The following is a 20,742-nucleotide window of genomic DNA, read 5'->3' on the forward strand; positions in this document are numbered from 1 at the left end:
CATTTCTTTTCAATTTATTTGTATATATTTTAAAAACAAGCCACCAAGTTCATTAAGACAAAAATACCTTTAAATTGCTTTGGACCTAAAAATTAATGAAATTAACTATGAGGTATTTATTTTGACTATGGTAATCAAGAAAAAAAAACTATACTACAGGTGCAGTAAATCAAGTTTGGGAACCTCTGTTCTCGGGGAAGAATAATACGGGAGTAAAGCTCTGGAAATTAAAATTTATTTAAATGATGATTTAGTACTTGAATCATAAAACGATTGCTGGGTCTTAGGATAGCAGATACCTTTACACTTTCGCTTACCATTTCTTTACTTCAGCACGGTAAAAGCCGTATCTGTTGAGCCCATAGCTAACATCACACACAACAGTGAAAAGCTGAAAGCTTTTTCTTTAGGATTAGGAGCAAGACAAGGATGTCCACTCTCCCCACCTCTATTCAACATAGTACTGCAAGTCCTAGTGAGAACAGTTAACAAGAAAAAGAAATAAAAGGAATCCAGATTGGAAAGGAAGAAATAAAACTGTCTCTCTTTGCAGATGACATGTAGAAAACCCTAAAGATGCCACCAGAGAACTGACAGTCCTAATAAAAGAATCCAGTAAATTTGCAGGATGCAAAGTCAATATACAAGAACCAGTTGCGGGGTGCCTGGGTGGCTCAGTCGTTAAGCGTCTGCCTTCGGCTCAGGGCATGATCCCGGAGTCCGGGGATCGAGCCCCACATCAGGCTCCTCCGCTAGGAGCCTACTTCTTCCTCTCCCACTCCCCCTGCTTGTGTTCCTTCTCTCGCTGGCTGTCTCTCTCTCTGTCAAATAAATAAATAAAATCTTAAAAAAAAAAAAAACACCCGTTGTATTTCTATACACTTACAATGAACCATCAGAAAGAGAAGTAAAACAATCCCATTTACAATTACACTAAGGGAATAAAATGCTTAGGAATAAATTTGACCAAAGAGGTGAAATATTTGTACACTGAAAACTCAGTGAATTATGACATTAATGAAGGAAATGGAAGAAGAAACGAATGAAAAGACAACCCATGATTGAGGATTGAAAAACTTAATATTGTTAAAATGTCCATACTATCCAACGTCATCTATAGATTCAATGCAAAACCTTTCAAAATGCTAGTGATTTTTTTCACAGAAATAGGAAAACCTAAAATTTTTATGGAACCACAAAAGACCTCAAATATCCAAAACAGTCTTGAGAAACAAGAGCAAAGCTGGAGGTATCACACTTCTTGATTTCAAGCTCTATTACAAAGCTGTAGTAATCACAACAGTAGGGCATTAGCAGACACATAGACCAATGGAACAGAATAGCCCAGAAATAAAACCACACATATATGGCCAATCTATGACAAAAGAGCCAAGAATATACAATGAGCAAAGGACAGTCTCTTCAATAAATGATGCTGGGAAAACTAGACATCCCCATGCAAAAGAATGAAACTGGACCCCTGTCTCATGCGACCCACAGAAACCAGTTGAAATGGATTAAAGACTTGAACATAAGACTTGAAACCATAAAACTATTACTCGAAAACGTAAGACCGTAAACTTGTCATTGGTCTTGGCAATAATTTTTGGATTTGACGCCAAAAGTAAAGGAAATAAAAGCAAAAATAAACAAGTGGGACTACATCAAACCAAAAGCTTCTGAACAAGAAAGGAAACCAGCAACAAAATAAAAAGGCAGCCTACTGAATGGGAGAAAATATTTGCAAACCATGAATCCACTAAGGGATTAATATCCAAAAATATGTAAAGAACTCCTACAACTCAATAGCAAAAAAAAATTTTTTTTGGCTTAAAAAATGGGCAGAGGAACTGAATAGACACATTCCAAGGAAGACCTCCAGATGGCCAACAGGTGCATGAAACGCTGCTCTGCACTACTCATTATCAGGGAAATGCAAATCAAAACCACAGTGAGATACCACCTCGCACCTGTCAGAATGCCTATTGTCAAAAAGACAAATTTTGGTGTGAATGTGGAGAAAAGGGAAGTGTATACGCCATTGGTGGAAATGTAAATTGGTGTACCCGCTATGGAAAATGTGTGGCGGTTTCTCATAAAATTAAAAATATAACTACCATATGATCCAGCAATTCCAATTCTGCATATTTCTGTGAATGAAGTCACCATCTCAAAAAGATATCTGTACCCCATGTTTATCGCAGCATTATTTATAATAGGCAAGACACTCATTAACTGATGAATGGATAAAGAAAATGTAATTTATGTGTAGAATGGAATATCACACAGCCATAAAAAAGAAGGAAATCCTGCCAATTGCTACAACACGGATGGACCTTGATGGCATTATCCTAAATGAAATAGGTCAGACAATGTGTGACCTCACTTACATGTGAAACCCAAAAACACTGAATTCATAGAAACAGAGAAGTGATTGGGGGTTGCCAGAGGCCAGGGGCAGGGGATGTGGATAATGGATGAAGGAGGTCAAAGGTACCAAATTCCAGTTATAAGATAAATAAGTTCTGGGGAGTAATGGATAGTGTGGTGAGTCTAGTTAATAATACTTCATTGCGTATTTGAAGGATGCTGAGATAGTAGATCTTAAATGATGTCATCACAAGAAAAATAAATTCATAACTGTGAATGATGGATGTTACCTAAATTTATTGTGATCATTTCATAATATGTGCATATATCAAATCATTATGTCGTATGCCTTAAACTAACACAAAGGTCTGGGTCATTATCTCTGTAAATCTGGGGTAAAGAATACATACTATAAAGCTACAATTGGGTCGCAATTTTACTCATAGTCTTATAGAGGAGAAAACTTACGGTTAGCCACACGATTCACAGTGTTCATAAGATAAGTACCAAAGTAGCATTTCTCTCAGTTACCCTTGTTGTAAGGATCCTGGTTATAATGAACAATGTCTGAGCCACATCTTTATTGAAAACCACAATACGCTTCGTAGGGATGATTCTTGTGTAAATCCTCTGTTTGTGCTGTGCCCACATCACAGCAAAGCAGCAGGGCTCCGCGAGACCGTTTTCCTCACAGGGAAAGTGCTCACGTGCTTGTAGGATTCGGAGTTCTAATATTTCATGTCTAACATAGTCACTGATGAACTGTCCATAACTCTTCGTTTTGTTTTAACGTTTTTATTTGTTTTTTTACTCAACACTCCATTTTTAATCTTTGTTATGTTTCTACTTGTGAAAACTAAAACTAATTTTGCCCAAATAATATGCAAACTTACAATATTGTTTTCAGGCACTTGCAGTATAAATGGAATGACAAACAGAAGTTGTGCTATGTGTCTCAAGGAGACGCCAGCTTCACGTACGGCTACGAGTACTTGGGCTGCACCCCCCGGTTGGTTATCACGCCCCTCACTAGCAGGTGCTGGCTCACCCTCACGGGAGCGCTGCTCCTGAATCTTGGAGGCTGCCCCGCGGGCCCCGCCGGCACGGGCAAAACGGAGAGTGTCAAAGATCTAGCCAAAGTAAGTGCTTTCCGTCGCCAGAATCCTGGTGGTTGTGGTTGCGCAAACCTTAACAGTATCTTACATTGACACCGTTCTGCTATGAAGATGTTCATAACATTTAACGAACACCTTACCAGATTCACTAAGTGTATTTGTATGTATTTGTATACATTTGTGTACACTTGTGTAACGTCCAGTGTATTTGGATGTAATTCATCCATTCACTTTTAAATGTCCACTGTGTGCTGGTTCGTGGGACCTCTGCAGGCCAAGTATGCTTCTGTTTACCTGGGATTCCACTGTGCCAGCTGATGAGTGAGCGGCAGCATCGTCCCCTTCATGCAAGGGTGATTTTGAGCTGCACGCAGACTTCTGCCTGGTCGTGTGTGTGTATGTGTGACACACACAGAGAGAGCAAGACAAGTAACTGATGAAAGTGGAGGATATAGTTTGATGTCACTGGAATGACATGGGTGAAATGCTTTTTTAGTTTTTTGTTGATGTGTTTTAAAAACAGGACGTTAGGGGCGCCTGGGTGGCACAGCGGTTAAGCGTCTGCCTTTGGCTCAGGGCGTGATCCCGGCGTTCTGGGATCGAGCCCCACATCGGGCTCCTCCGCTAGGAGCCTGCTTCTTCTTCTCCCATTCCCCTTGCTTGTGTTCCCTCTCTCGCTGGCTGTCTCTCTCTCTGTCGAATAAATAAATAAAATCTTTAAAAAAAATAAAAATAAAAAAAATAAAACCAGGACGTTAGTGTTCCATGTACTAATCAACTTAATTTGTAGTGTGTGTGCATTTACACTCTACCAAGTTTTGTGAATTTCTATATTTGGTATGTAATTCATCTGGAGATTGCAAAGTTTTCTCAAAAAGTAAAGACATTTTATTACTCCAGAAGTTTTAACGTTAACATTTTGTGTCATAACTTAAGAGATCTATTAAAATAGTATTTTTGTTTCTCAGTCCTTAGGCAAACATTGTGTGGTCTTCAACTGTTTCGAGGATTTGGATTATAAGGTAAAGCTTATTCATATATATGCAGGAAAAAAATATTGTGCACATAAAAGAAATAATTCATTGAGGATTGAAAGAACAAGAAAACTGTTTCTCTTGGAGAGACCATAAGTATGAATAGAAGTGTAAATGCTATTAATTCTTTTAAATTAATAGAATAGAAACTTAGAATGTAATAGAAACTTAAAACACTATGCAATTTACTTTTATGCAACTGAACTACTTAAGACAGTGGTTTTCAAACTTTTTGACAGAGATTTTTCCAAACAAAATCTGATATGGGACATGAATATATTTAAAAATTAAGAGTACTGCTCTGTTAATCTAAATTTATTTATAAGTTCTAACCCTATACTTTTATTTACTGAAAAGGTAATCATTAAGAACAATGAGGCTATTACAATTAACACAAAAATTTGAGTCAGAGTTTGTATGGATGATTATAATTTTATGCCAGCCTTATTTTGCTTTGGTGGCATATTACCTAAGACATAGCTCATAACATTCTGAAATATTTATTGAAATGTCCTATACCTCTGTGCCTGCCACGAATTTACTTAAAGTTTCAAAATACTCCCATCGATTTTGTTTTGCATGTTAAGTTCAAACCATTTACCTTTTATTAGGGTCATTTTATTGGCAGCTAAAGGCACATTCCCCACGAGACCCTGCATTTCCAGTTAGTGCTCACTTAGCACATTAAAAATAGCAATAAACATAAATAAGCTGTTTGCATGAGTCTTGTTAGACATAGGGAACTGCCCTCTGGTGGGGTGAGCAGGGCTGGGAGCAGCTAACCCGGAGCCAAGAAACCTGCTAATCAAGATAAATCATATTTTAATGAAATACTTTTTTTAGAATCAAAATTAGGGGCGCCTGGGTGGCACAGCGGTTAAGCGTCTGCCTTCGGCTCAGGGCGTGATCCCGGCGTTATGGGATCGAGCCCCACATCAGGCTCCTCTGCTATGAGCCTGCTTCTTCCTCTCCCACTCCCCCTGCTTGTGTTCCCTCTCTCGCTGGCTGTCTCTATCTCTGTCAAATAAATAAATAAAATCTTAAAAAAAAAAAATTAATGCCGAAAAACCCATGAAAAATGAAATATCAGAATTTTCGGTAAAGACACGACCTGATTCCCACAGCCAAAGGGAAGAACCGGACTCGGTGTCTCTGGCCCAAGGGGCTCTCATGTGCACTGCCTATGAGAGCAGGCGTTCCCTCGCCCATATTCATCCACACGTGTTGTGTTGGGCCTACAGTGTTTTCGCTGGTTTCGGCTGCCGGCACGTAGGCATCAGTGGGTTCTGGACCTGGCAGCCTCCCCTGAACGCTGAGGGCCAGGTGGTGCTGCCCTGCACCTGCCAGGGGCACAGGGCATGCGCTTGCCTCGGGAAAACTACGGAACCGCATGGGACCCTGGCCCGGCGACAGCTTTCACCTGCGTGTAATTGTTTTCAAGATAATGGGAAAGTTCTTCTTCGGACTGGTGCAGTCGGGAGCATGGTGCTGTTTGGACGAGTTCAATCGGATTGACGTGCAGGTCCTCTCCGTGATTGCATCGCAGATCCTAACAATCAAGGCGGCCAAAGACAGCTACTCTGTCAGGTACCGGGGGATGCGTTTGCTTACTTACTCTTCAGTATTCCTTCTCCGGTAAGTGTTTGGCTGTTGTTTTTTTTCCTAAACACAGACCAAAAGGAGTGACATCTTGGATGTCTTCTTTGCTGGGCAAGTAACGTGCAAATATACGTAACTAACTTTCATGCCAGCCTGGGTGTATCCGGGCTCCTGTCCAGCCTTGGGACCATCTTCCGGGCCACCAGGACAAGGTCACAAATATATCCAATGACTTTTACTTTGGGTTTAAATTCTCTTAGTACCTTTCCATGTTATATTTCACTTGAAGAAACCAACATATTTTTCTTTAATTCTACATCTTTTTAAAAAACAAATTATACTGGCCACACACCTGAAGTCCTCTCTTATCCCATTACTCTGAATTAACATACTTTTATTGAAAAAAAATTTTTGTAAAAATAATATTTGTATGTTAAGATGACTAACGTTTACTAATCCAAGCAAAATTTTTTTCTCTTCAGATAAATTCAGGAATGCACATGATTTGCTTTATGGGCATAATTGAATTTGTGGGTTTAAAATTTCTATTACAATCTAATATTTCTTTTTTTTAATTTTTATTTTTTTAAGTAATCTCTATACCCAACGTGGGGCTCAAACTCACTTGTGGCTTTACTCTCAAGGATTTTGTTCCCACTGTTAGAGTCAGCGTTGCAAGGCGTCACGCATCTATAGGTGTACATGGGGGGGTGGTCACAGCAGGCCACACGTCACCAGTTCTCCACCATGCCTCACTGTCTGCCAGGCTTTCCTCTATTCTGTCCAGGGAGTCCTCAGCTTTTGTTCTCAGCGTTCTTCCTTTCCAGCTTTGACCACCCTCACTGCTGTCGCCTGTCCGTAAAGTCACCAAAGCATTTCTCTCCATGGTCCCTACCTCTGGTGCTGACAACAGGACACTAATCTCCAGGCCAAGGTTCTACTTCACAGCGGTCCCAAAATTATCTAATTGGGTAGTTAGGGGCAGGCTGCATTGCATGCTAACACAAGAACTCTGTGCCATGGCCACTATTTGCTCTGCAGTGTCACCCGGGGAGAACTCTGTGTCCGAGGGTCTCCTCAGGTTCTTCTCCCTGTTCAGTCAGGTCATTCAGGTGGGCGCCTTCTGGCCACAGGCCCCACAAACTCTTCACACGTGATTAAATAAATCTGAAACCGCAGAGCGCCTGGGTGGTACCATCGGTTAAGTGTCCGACTCTTGGTTTTGGCTTACGTCTTGATCTCAGAGTCGTGAGTCTGCTTGGGATTCCGTCTCCCCTCTCCCTCTGCCCTTCCTGCTCATGCTGTCTCTTCCTGTCCCTCTCAAATAAATAAATCTTTTTTTAAAAAAATCTGAACCCCCGCAGGGCTCACAACTTTGGGTCAAAATGACCCTCTTCTTTCCCCTCTTAAAATTGTTTTTTTTCCTAGCATGTGCTGTTTGGAATTAAATGTAACACAGCCATAGGAATGTTCCCAAACTCACTTATTGTTTTCATACTTTGACTTAGAGAAAAGAGTTCTCTTAGTAATGAATATTATAATGGACAGGGAAGGAAAATTTTTCCTTTACCTGTCAAGGTTCTTTTGGCTGGTCCATTAATTAAATTGGCATAAGATAAATTAGTAGGAGAAAAGTTTGATTGTATGCATACATGAGCCTCGCACAGACATGAGAGGTTCAAAGACAGGCAATTAAGTCTGTATGCCATTCTGAGCTAAGGAGAAGGGGGAAGGGGTCTGGGGCTACAAAGGGAAGGAACAGAAGTCCCAGGGGGATGGGAAGAGCTCATGTTTGGAGAACAAATATTTGTCATGCCCTGCAGAGACAGCAGAACACAGAGAGGAATATGAATGAATCGGTCTGCTGAGCATCCCACAGTTTACCATGCCCAGCCCATATTCTCTGTAGTTGTCTCTGGTGAGAGCTGTCTTTCTGGACCCAGCCCTCTATCTAAACTTGCAGAAGCAGTTAAAGAGGGAGGTAAAAAGCTCTTTCTGAGTCTTTCGGGCCTTCATTGTCTTCAGCTGAAAGTAATGCACATAACGAAGTGGCACATTATGGGGGGTGCTCGTTCTGAACCCCTTCCAATGTCTTGTAGGTTTGTACTGGAAGGAAAAGAAATTCGTATCAACATGTCTTGTGCAGTATTTGTCACCATGAACCCTGGGTAAGTAGCGGTTAATCTGTTAGGAGTGGAGACAGTCAGAATTGGTTTCTGAGATCTTAGCCATGATGCAGTTGTCTGACGTTGTAATGTACCATTCACCGCCACTGCCTGACTCCCTCCTCTACTCGCACACTTAAAATCAGCAGCAGCTCCGTACTCATCCGCGTGGGTGGTCTCAAATTAAGTTTCTGTCTAAGGGGTGTTTTCACTTCCAAAAGAACCAGAGAGAAAGGAAAAGGTCAGCCACTTGTCACAAAGGAGACAGACAAAAAAGCCGAGAGTAGCAGAAGGAAGGGAACTTGTGGTTACAAGGAGCGGAGGCCAGGCAGGCTCAGTAAACACCTGTCGAGGGAGGGAACGTGGTGACAGTCGGGCCGGAGTGACCTGATGTGAGGGGCACTGTGGGAGGAGGCACAGGAGGAAAAGTCAGTAGAGGAAGACACTCTTGAGATGAAAAGTACAGTCGAAACCGTTTTATATGCTTGTTTTCAAATGAAGGTCACGTAGGAAGCTACCAGGATTATTCTGGGGAAAACTATATTGTGCGGTTCCTCATCAGGAAAACTGAAAAACTGCTTTGTTGTTGTTGTTTCTTTGTTTTTCTTACCCCCTTAAGGTACAAAGGTCGAGTAGAGCTCCCAAATAACTTACAGTCTCTGTTTCGCCCAGTGGCGATGATGGCTCCCCATTATCAGATGATTACTGAAATACTGCTATTTTCAGTTGGTTTCAAATCTGCAAAATCACTGTCTGGAAAGCTGGTTAACGTTTATGAATTAGCTAGCAAGCAGCTCTCACAACAGGTAACGAACTGCTTTTCTCAAAATAAAGGTGATTATAGAAAACTTTAAGACTTTTCTGGCACTGGACCAAGGATGACCTAGGGAAATAACGGAGCTAGGATCCCATCAGCGCTTGGCGAGCTGGTGTGGGTGTGAGGTGATGTGTCGGGTCAGTCAGGTTGCAAGCCTTTCCTCCAGGACCTGGAGAGAGTAATGGAGAATCCGCTGTGTTAAACCGCGGACTACTTTCTCCATACGAGGACATTAACCTTTACGGCGACTCTCACACTTTATTGTGCTTCGAGATAATTGGGGGTATTTGTTAAAACACACATCACTGGACCTTACCACCAACTTTCTGGTTGTCTGGGGTGGCCTCAAGAATTTGCGTTTCTAACCAGTTCTCAGCAGTTCCTGATGTTGCTGATATGAGTAGCACATTTTGAAAATGATTTTTCTGGGCTATGCCAGCTTAACGAGTATCTGTTTATGACTCAACATGGTTTGGACAACCAGCCACGTCACCTCCAAAGCGTTCTTCTTTATCATGTTCTTTCAGCCCATCTCTCCATTTCAGAGAAAGTTTAATTTAGGTACTAATAGTTTCTACAGCTTTAATACTTGTGACGCTCTCTTTTAAGAAGGAGACTGAGGGGCACCAGTTTGGGGGGGAAGCGAGGGCATTGGAAGCCAGATGCAGGCTTTCTTGAGTTATATCCCAGTCTCTCTCCACAGTGCATGTGATTTGGGATTTAACTGTGTAGGAAATGCATTTATTTCTAGGTCATCCCATTTTTCCTTCAGAAACTTAATAACTCAGATATTTTAATGCTTTATAGGATCATTACGACTTTGGCTTGAGGTCTCTGAAGACAGTTTTAATAGTGGCTGGAAAGAAGAAACAGGTATTTAAATGGTGAGTTGAGTTTTGAATCGTTAGGTCAAAGGGAGTTAAACAACACAGGGAAAATAATTGGTAAAAGTCTTAAGTAATGATGTCGAGATAAGACAGGGAGCTCCCAGAATGTCGCAGTGAAATATGGTAGAGGTGTTTAAGAATGTGAAAGAAGAGGGGCGCCTGGGTGGCACAGCAGTTAAGCGTCTGCCTGCGGCTCAGGGCGTGATCCCAGCATTATGGGATTGAGCCCCACATCAGGCTCCTCCACTATGAGCCTGCTTCTTCCTCTCCCACTCCCCCTGCTTGTGTTCCCTCTGTCTCTGGCTGTCTCTATCTCTGTCAAATAAATAAATAAAATCTTTAAAAAAAAAAAAAAAAGAGTGTGAAAGAAGAGAAAGAAAAAATGCACAAAATCCCTGGATACTTTTCCCTAAAAGAACCCATACTTTTAAAAAATTATCTTACCTTTATATAATAAAAGATACACTGGAATAAAAGGCCTCATTTAAAAGAGCAGTAATTTAATGAGAAATGTAAAACCCATATGAAGAAAGGACACAAATGAAAATATGAATAAATGAAATAATAGGTCATGTAGTTAATATCGTAACATCTTAAAGGGCTTAGCATCATAAAGATTTAAAGACTCTAAAAGCTCATTTATGAATGGAAGTACATCCCAGTGAATATACCAAAGGTATTATTTGCTTATTGTTAGGAAAGCAGGTTCTAAAGTTCACATAGAAAGGGGCGCCTCAGTGGCACAGTCAGTTAACTGTCCAACTCTTGGTTTCAGCTCAGGTCCTGATCTCATGGGTCATGAGATTGAGCCCCGTGTCAGGCTCCACACTCAGCAGGAAGTCTGCCTGTCTCTCTCCCTCTGTTCCACCCCCCACTCACATTCACATGTGCACGTGCACTCTTCTGTCTCTTAAATAAATAAATCTTTTTTAAAAAGAAAGATAATTAAGACTAGCTAGACAAATATTAACAAATGAAAGGAATGAAGGAGAAACATCCCTTTAATTATTGAGACCTATTATAGAGCTTCGTTGGTTGCAACACTGTGGTGCTGGCTTATGAACTGAGGGGGCAAACCGTCGGGGCAGAACAGAACCCCTGGGGCGGGACTGCCCACGCGGGGCACGTAGTCTGTTGTCAGTTGTGAGGCAAGAACAGACTTGACAGACTTTTCAGCAATTGCCGTTGGGAAAACTAAATTGCGTGTGCATAAGGATCCAGTTAGAACCATGGCCAATGTTATTTACCTAAATAACAGGATCAAAAAAAGACTAAAACCATAAAAGTATTTGAAGAAACAAAATGTCCTTTATATCCTTGGACTACAGAAGACCTTTGAAACTAAGACTCAAAATCTACAAGCCATAAAGGAAGAGAAGGATAATGGTCTAAAAACACTGTGAGGTCAGGAGCCGAGTGAGAGAAATGCACATTTAAAATTGAAATGTTGTTTCCCATCAGACGGGCAAAAATACGAAAGCGGACGGGACTGTGTTGGTGAAGCTATAGGGAAGGAGGCGTTTGTTTTCATCATTGCTAAGGGGCCGACCTGTTTGGGTTGGATTTGAGGCTGTATTACCTATTAAAAATGAAAAATGTGAATATGTTGTAAAAGGACATATCAACATACTATTTACATGAATTTTTAAAACATGGTAAATGTTAGAGATTTTTCATGGATACCTAGATGTAGCACCAAGCACAGAATGTTGAGTGGGAGGGGAAGAGTCAGGGATGAGGCTTTAGCTTGGCTAGTATTATGTTATTTCTTAAAAATAAAGGAACTAGGGTGCCTGGGTGGCTCAGTCAGTTAAGCGACTCCCTTTGGCTTAGGTCATGATCCCTGGGTCCTGGGATTGAGTCCCACGTCGGGCTCTCTGCTCAGCAGGGAGTCTGCTGCTCCTTCTCGCTCTCCCTCTGTGTTCTTCCCCCCCCCAAATAAATAAATAAAATCTTAAAAAATAAATAAATTAGGGAACTAAGGCATATATTGCAAAATGGCCTGTATAAGTCGATGGCAGGTAAATGGGTATCTGTTACGAAATGCTTTGTAATTGGGAAGATTAGAGACAGGAGTACCAGGAATCAGCTTCCTGACATCCTCCAGTCCTCCAACGTATGAGGACCTGTTCCAGTGAGGGAGTCCCCGAGAAGCCTCCATTCTCGCAGGCGCCGGGACTGGGGCTTCCGTGTCCAGCGTGCTGTCAGTCTGCCGCCCTGAGGAGCAGCTCCTTCTGTCTGTCTGTGCTTACACAGCTGTGACAGCCCACCTCCCTGGTTCCGCCCAAGCAAAGTAGACATGATTGTGAGAAGTTGACTGTATTATAAAAAGGATTGGGGAATTTTTATCAGAGTAAAGCAGAGCAAGCAATTTAAAAATTAATATTAGACTATTTTGCTTTTTAAAAATCCCTTGGCCCTCCCTGACACCAAAAATTAGCGTTGTTTTTCTTGTCTGTCCTCTTCCCTTCTGTCCCTTCCTCCATCTGCTCCAACCCGTTCTCCCTCAGGCTCCTGGCTTTGCCTCCGAGGAATACAAGGATACCGCAAATGTCCCTCATTTCCAGATGCGTTCTGGATGCATTTCCCCTTTCTCCTCCCTTTTCTGTCTCGGATGAATTGGCAGAGCCTAGCTCTGACTCCCAAAGAGTTTTGAGGTGCTTATATGTAAAAAAGTAATACAAGACCGTGTACTCGCTTTATAGGGCTGCCCATAACCAATTACTACAGACCTGACATCTTAAAACACCAGAAAGATGTTTTCTTAAAGCACCTGAGGCCAGAAGTCTGAAACCAAGGTTGTGGGCAGGACTGTTGTCCCAGCCTCGGCCCTGAGGGAGAGTCCACCCTCTGCTCCGCCAGCACCCCAGGGCTTGTGGGCACATCGCTCCAGTGTCTGCCCCATCTTCCCACTATTTGCGCGTCTGTGTGTCTCTCTGCCTCGCTCTCGGTAGGAGCGTGTGACTGCATTTAAATCTGGGTCATCTGGGATAAATTCAAGATTCTTAATCACATCTTTTGCTGTATCAGATAATATTCACAGGTTCCAGGGATTAGCAAGTGAAATATCCCTGTGGGACATTTTGTTTGCCTCCCACAGGCAGCTTCTCTGTCGGCCCCAGAAAGGAGGTTTCCATATCTCCCCTTTGGTTTAGAAAACAAACTGTCCAATGGCTGAAATCCTAGGATGTCCTTGGTAGAAAAGATTTGCTTTGTCAACGGCTAGAGAATTAACATCTCTTCAGGTAAACACTTGAAACACTTAAAAACTTACCACAGTACTGGGCCATAAAGTGAGTCTTAACTAATTCCAAAGAACGGGTTGGTATCATGAAAGCAATCATAATGGGTAAAAAGAATAATAAGGTTTAATAACTATCCTTTTCTTAAATTTTAGTTGATGTTAGTCTAGAGCTTTCATTTTTTTTATTCTTAAATGATAACAGATATTCCCCATGATAATCTCAGATGCCATCCTCCAAATTATTCTTTCATAGAACTTTAGTTGTCTTATCTTTATATCTAATAGCAAAGTATCATAACAACATTATTGTATATAAGCCATGATCGCTCCCAGATGTAGTGGTCCATCCTTCCTTCCGTCCGTCTGTCCGTCCGTCCGTCCTTCCTTCCTTGTCAGTCAAGATCTGTCTTGGGAAAAAATGACCTGACACCCAGCAGCTGTCTGACCTCTCCCTACCTCTTAAGTGGTTGAAAAGATTAATGAATTCTTTCATTCAAGAATTAAGCAGAGTGCCCAGTAAAAAGTACTTACTAAACGTTAGCTATTAGCTGTTTTTAAGGATCAGAGACTTAAAAATTGCCACCATCCTGTTGAAGAGTTTTGGACACTCGTCCACAGGGGGACAGGAGGACCACTTCCACCCAGAGGACGTTTCGTCCTTTGCGTCTCTGCAGTCTGATCGTACGGCATGCAGCTCCTTCTCCTGGTTAGATGTTTGGTGTATATGAATATGTACTGAAGTGCTCAACGGGCAAAATGCTGTTATCATGGGACAATACGTCATGTGATGACTCCTTGCATCTGGAGGCTTTTGCGACGATGGTTCTGGCTTGAACGGCAGAGGGAGTTCACCATGTCTCTCCATCAGAAAATCCAGAGACTTTGAATAAATCGTTATTTTTTTTAATTTAAAAAATTTTTTTATTATTATGTTATGTTAGTCACCATACAGTACATCATTAGTTTTTGATTTTTTATTTGATATTAGCCCGAATTCATTCTGTTATTTGCAGCTAAAACACGCTACTTGATACAGTGGCTGTCCCTGAAATCAGTGACTGGGGAGTGGACTGTTGGAGACCAGTCCGGGCCCCTCTCTGGATCCAGGGACCAGATTCACCTCACCCACACCACATAGCTGCTTTGCGTGAGGGAGAGGAGGAAGGGCTGTTGGGATAGCCACCTCTACAAGGGAATAGGAGCTCTCTTCAATGTCAGCGAAGCATACTCGCTAACTTTATCTTTTTCTTCTTCCATTAAAGTAACACCAATGACCATCTTTCTGAAACGGATGAGACTCTGATCATTATTGAGGCTATAATGGAAGCTAGTTTGCCAAAATTTCTCCCTGAAGACATCCCACGTTTTGAAAAGATTATAGGAGATATTTTTCCTGGAGCAGCAGTTTCAACAGCAAATCAGATTGCCTTGGAGGTAATAAGACTTTTGAAAACCATCACAAATGATTTAGATGTGGAATATTAATTAAGAAATGATGTAAGTAAAAAATATTACAGTTCTTCCTGAAATACTGTACTCATGTTCTGGTTGGAGGGATAAACGTACTCAGAGATGTATCTCCCCTTGGGAGAGAAACAGAGCGCATCGCGGCCTCAGTCAAGGAAAGCCACTACTTACGTTGTTCCCTGGTTTTCTCGTCTTTCCAATGGGAATAATGTTTCCTCTTCCTACTTTAAAGGAGGGCTTTAAGGATCAAATGAGATCAGAATTATGAAGAAGAACATTCCAGTGTAAAATTCTGTGGTCATAAAAATGATGTATCATGACTTTATTTCCTCTTACACCTGCTGCCTTGTAGTCACTGCCACTGTCTAGGTGAGGTCTCAACTTCTTTCCTACCACCCCTGTGGCCACATGCCATGGCCGCCAGCGTGTGACAGGCCCACAGAGCCCACAGAGCCCCCATCACACAAACACGGAGTCAGGTCCCCTGGCACCGGTCACACTGCCTTTCACAGTCTGGCCACGTCAGGTTACCTTGCTGTGTATCCTTTGTCCTCCCGCAGCTTTTTCCACCCCGAGTCTCTCTGCTTTCTGGCTCTTGCTGGGCCCTTATCAGTCGTCAGGCCATCAAACCCACGCATTCCTTTCCCTGGGACACTGCCCAATTTTTTAAACTGCTTGTTTTTTTTTTAATTTTAAAATATATGGTTTACATAGCTTATAGTTTAAACAGCTTCACAATGAATCCTTCCCTAAATACAGGTATAAGCTACGTGTACAACCTCATCCCAGCGGGCACAGAGTACTTACTATCTTGAGGTACACATGAAGCGCTTAGCAGGAGAAGATCATTCACTAGGCTCTGTAGGAAGGTTTGGGAGAATTTCCCTTGCAAACCACCCGGACCAGGAGTTTTATGACATGATAGTTCTTTCGTGGTTCTGGTCTCGTTAGATTTCAGATCCCTTCTAGGCTCAGCTTCATTGAACTTGAGAGTGTTTTCATTGCATTCACACGTTAGAATGTTCTGTGTGGATTGGAGCAAACCGTCTCACAACCCCTGTGGTTTCCTGTTTCTGATGCTACTCTCCCAGGCAGGTCTTATTTTCTTAGCTTGGGTTTTCTTCATTACATAGATGACATAGAAGTGTATCTAATTGTTTTCTTCAAAAAAACCCAGCTTTTTATTTATTTAATGCATCTTTTGGATTCCTAACCTTTTCATATCCATATTGATATTTTTAAATATCTTTCTTTATTCCTCTCGGTTTTGTGTTTTCCTTCCAGCTGTCTGAGTAAGATGAGTAGTTTATTTTTTTATTACTCTAAGTTTATAAAACAAGGGGCACCAGGGTGACTCCATTGGTTAGGCATCTGGCCCTTGGTCTCAGCTCAGGTTTTTTTTTTTTTTTTTTAAAGATTTTATTTATTTATTTGACAGAGACAGCCAGCGAGAGAGGGAACACAAGCAGGGGAAGTGGGAGAGGAAGAAGCAGGCTCCCAGCAGAGGAGCCTGATGCGGGGCTCGATCCCAGCACTCTGGGATCATGCCCTGAGCCAAAGGCAGACGCTTAAGGACTGAGCCACCCAGGCGCTCCTGAGCTCAGGTCTTGAACTCCGGGTTGTGGTGCAAGCCCCACACTGGGCTCCGCGCTGGGCGTGGAGCCTACTTAAAAAACAAAAACAACAAAAGAAAACTATAACTTCATCTAAGCACTGCTTTAGTTATATAGGCTCTAAGTTCAGGTAGGTAGGGTTTTCCTAAGCATTTCTTCCCAGAAATGTGATAGGATAGTTAGTACTTCCTTTCTTTCCTAAGTGTTCTTTTAAGACAGAAGCTTTTCATGCGTTTGATTTCCAGGTAAAGGATGTTTTTATTTTCTGATTTTTTTACCAATTTCTGGTCTTACTGAATTGTGATCAGAGAATAGTGTCTTCATTATTTTTCCTTAAGAATTTAATTTAGACTCTTTTATGGCCTAATATGTAGGTAACTAGGAATAGTCCCCATGCACATGAAAAAAAGGTATATTCTCTCATGGACGGCAAATATAAGACAGAGTTCAGTTTATCTCCATTTGTTATGACTGTTAAATTAGCATTTGGTAAGTGAAGCACAGGGTACCGGCTGGTGAGCCACAGTTCGACAAGACACACTGAAATAGAGATGCTTATTACTCATGGGTCCTGGAGGAGGTTCGCGGTACAGGCCTCCAGGGGCTGCTTGGGGAGGACAAGGCAGGGTACAGGCAGGGAGGCAGGCCCCGGAGCACATGCCTTCATCGGGGTCCATGGCTGGACTGCTTTTGGAGTTCCCAGGCTCAGGCTGGATTGGTCAGTTCAAACAAACAGAGCAGGACTTTGGTAAGTTCCCCATGGGTCCGTCTAAGGCACATGTAGGGGGAAGGCCCCGGGGGGAGGGGTGTCCTACCAGCAGCTTGCACCTGCTCACGACTCAGCGGGCTGCCGTCCGGGGCCTGCACTGATGTGAGGGCCTGGTGTCATGGTTTCATGGCCCCGCGGGCTGTTGGGTGCAGCGGCAGCAGTATCCTGAAGCAGCTTAGCTAAACCCTCGACCCCATTTTCTCTATCTTATCGATGGTGTTGCTCGTCACATAGTCAGATTTGTACCTGTTTCCCTGTTCTCCTCGGACTCAGAAATGAATTCATGTCTCCTATTACTACATTCCTATTTACTCTTACAATCTCTGCTTCCTAATGGTTGTGACCATGTTGTTTGACACACGAATCTCAGTAACAAATCATTGCGTAAGTTGTATCCTTCAATACATAGCACTTTCGTTTTCTTGTCTATGGTTTTTTGGCTTGAATTCCACTTCGTTTGTTAAGACAGTTACTCCATTTTTTGTTTGCTTTGTGTACTTTTGGACTTGTTTTTTTCAAACTTTATAAATTCCACAAAGTGAAGTGGTTTTTAAATTTCATTTTTTTTCTACTGATTTTTGTTCAGGTTAGTATCTTTATTCTGAGGGTAACTTTATACATTTTTATAATAATATCCATAGTTTTCCACATATTTGGATATTATCTGTTAGTCCCTAATATGAACAGTGGTGTGTGTCTTCTTTTCCCCTTTCTGCTCTTTCACTGCTCAAATTCAGACAATTTTGCCTTTTTTTTTTTTTCAACTTTGTACATTAGAAATGCTGTCTCTGCCTCTGTGCAGGAAGGGTGTCTGTGAACTTCCTCTCCCCCCAGCCGAGGCCCTGGACCCTCCCAGCTCTCTCTAGATCCAGCCTCACTGCTGCGTGACCACGCGATGCCCTCAGTTGCTTCACAGTGTCGTAGAGTTTTTGGCGATATTGGTGTCATATTTTTATAGTATTCCTAGTGGTTTATTGCAGGTGTACTGAAATGCCTTTGATTTGAAACTCCCCTTGAATATGGCAACCTTGCTGAATTCTCTCAGTTCAGAAGTGCACTGATTTTATGTGTTCTCTGGGGATATTTTTGGTAATAATGACGTAATGACAGCTGTACCTCTTTCCTCCCATCCTGTGTCCCATATTCTCCTTTGGTTATGATACTTTTCCAGTGATGAGTCGCTCCCGCATTCCTGGGACATACCAGGTTTTGTCAGCATGTGACTTTTATACACTACTGGATTAAGTTAGTTAATATTTTATTTAGGATTGTCACATGTACGCTTAAAGTGAGGTGTCCTTACCTGTTTTTAGAATCAAGATTATACCAGTTTCTCACAATAGGCTGAACAAATGTTCTTCTGTTTTCTGGAAAAACTTGTATAAGATTGAGGTTAACTATTTCTTAGATTTTTGGTCAAACTCACTATAAAAATACTTGGATCTGGATTTTGTAGGGGTGGGAGGGAGAGGCTTTGAACTACTTAATGACCCCTTCACGCTCTCTGTGTTCACACAACACGTCTGTATTTCTAAATGTATTAATTAAAGTTGTTTCTACTACTCACCATTTTCCAGGCTCTGCTGCAGTGTTTTCTGTTCTTTATTATTGATCATTCTTGCTTGAGGTCTGCATATAATCAGTTCTTTCGAAGAGGTAACTTTTGGTTTTGATTATCCCCCCCTTTTTTTTGTCTATTTGGTTGATTTCTGTCCTTCATTATTTATGTATTTTTTATTTCTTTGGATTTGTTCTCCTGTTCTTTTTTCTAGTTTCTTTAGTGCTTAATTTCTTTTTTATCTGTTTCTTCCTAAAGTATTTGCAGATGACATTTTCCTCTCAGTATTCCTTTAGCTGTTTCCCACAAATTTTCACATGTAATGTTTTAATTAGCATTTAGTTATAAATATTTCTTAATTACCTTCATGATTTTTTTGTAGACCACGAGTTAATTTTTTTGGCAATTTCTAAGAAGTTAAACTACCCTTTTATTATTAATCTCCATTTATGGTTAGTTTTGATTGGGAACTATATGCTATACTCCATATATTTTTCTTTTTAAGATAACCTTCATGAGGTTTCCTACACCCTCTAATGGTATTGTTTTGTAAGTGCTTGTATTCTGTGCTCGTTGGACTTAATGTTATATTACATACACTGTTACGCAGCTTTGATATCTATTTATTTTTTATTGATCCATCAGGTTCTAAAAGGGCTGTATTAAGATCTTAACTACAATTGTTGATACACATCTGTTTTCCCTGCATTTCTGTCAATTGCTGGCCTTATATAGTTTGAAGATATAAGTGGTATATGTATTTATATCTTCTTATTCTTCTTAAATTCCACATGTAAGTGAAATCATATGGTATTTGTCTTTGACTAACTTATTTCACTTAGTATTATATCCTCTAGGTCCATCCATGTTGTTGCAAATGGTAAGATTTCAGTCTTTTTTATGGCTGAGTGAAATGGGATGCCTGAGTGGCTCAGTCAGTTGGGTGATATTCCATTGTATATGTACACCACCTCTTCTTTATCCATCCATCCACTGATGGGCACTTGGGCTGCTCCCACACCTTGAGTATTGTAAATAATGCTGCAGTAAACATAGGAGTGCGTGTGTCTTTTCAAATTACTGTCTGCATTTCTTTTTTTTTATTTTTTTTTAAGATTTTATTTATTTATTTGACAGAGAGACAGCCAGCAAGAGAGGGAACACAAGCAGGGGGAGTGGGAGAGAAAGAAGCAGGCTCCCAGCAGAGCAGGCAGCCTGATGTGGGGCTCGATCCCAGGACCCTGGGATCCTGCCCTGAGCCGAGGGCAGATGCTTAATGACTGAGCCACCCAGGCACCCCTGTTTGCATTTCTTTAGGTTAAATACCCAGTAGTGAAATTACTGGATCATATGGCAATTCTATTTTTATTTTACTGTTTTCCAGAGTGGCTACACCAGTTGCATTCCCACCAACAGTGCACAAGGGTTCCTTTTTTTCCATATCATCACCAATACCGATTGTTTCCTCTGGGTTTTGGGGTTTTGGGGAGGTTTTCTTTGTTTCTTTAAGTGTTAATTTCATTATGGTTAACACACAGTGTTGTATTAGTTTTAGATGTACAGCATAACAATTCAACAATTCCATTTATTGAACCATTCTTACTCCTCTCCCTCCCACGTTTTAGGTATATGGTGGTATGCTTTACATTCTTTTATTTTGTGAATCCCTTGACTGAGTTTTACAGATACACTTATTTTTGCCTCTTTTGTGCTTCCTCCTTTTCTTACTCCTGCTTATGGTCTTTCCTTTCCACTCAAAGAATAGCCTTTAACATTTCTTGGAGGGCTGGTTTAGTGTCGTTAATTCCTTTAACTTTTGTCTGAGAAACTGTCTCTCCTTCTGTTCTGAATGAGAGCCTTACTGGATAGAGTATTCTTGGCTGCAGATTTTTTCCTTTCAGTGCTTTGAATATTTCCTTCGACTCGCTTCTGGCCTGCAAAGTTTCTGCTGAAGAATCCACTGATAGCTCTGTGGGGTTTCCCTTGTATGTAACTGCTTTCTTTTCTCTTGCTGCTTTTAAAATTCTCTCTTTATCCCTACTTTTTGTCATTTTATTTACTTTGTGTCTTGGTGTGGGCCCCTTTGAATTGGTTTTGTTGGGAG

The 20,742-nt window shown here is 41.3% G+C and overlaps 1 protein-coding gene across 1 annotated transcript in view; it reads left to right on the forward strand.

Moving 5' to 3' along the window:
• The window catches only part of DNAH14 (dynein axonemal heavy chain 14), a 300,961-nt gene that overhangs the window by 108,476 nt on the left and 171,743 nt on the right, over nucleotides 1–20,742 (forward strand). The window contains exons 28-34 of the mRNA XM_087859257.1: nucleotides 3,278–3,509; nucleotides 4,454–4,507; nucleotides 5,961–6,106; nucleotides 8,218–8,286; nucleotides 8,903–9,089; nucleotides 9,908–9,984; nucleotides 14,494–14,665. Coding sequence (XP_087715383.1) covers nucleotides 3,278–3,509; nucleotides 4,454–4,507; nucleotides 5,961–6,106; nucleotides 8,218–8,286; nucleotides 8,903–9,089; nucleotides 9,908–9,984; nucleotides 14,494–14,665 — 937 coding nt within the window. The remainder of the gene's footprint in view (nucleotides 1–3,277; nucleotides 3,510–4,453; nucleotides 4,508–5,960; nucleotides 6,107–8,217; nucleotides 8,287–8,902; nucleotides 9,090–9,907; nucleotides 9,985–14,493; nucleotides 14,666–20,742) is intronic.

Source organism: Ursus americanus, chromosome 2 (assembly GCF_024610735.1).
Source record: "Ursus americanus isolate L20-20 chromosome 2, mUrsAme1.1.p, whole genome shotgun sequence".
In the NCBI taxonomy this organism is placed as follows: Eukaryota; Metazoa; Chordata; class Mammalia; order Carnivora; family Ursidae; genus Ursus; species Ursus americanus.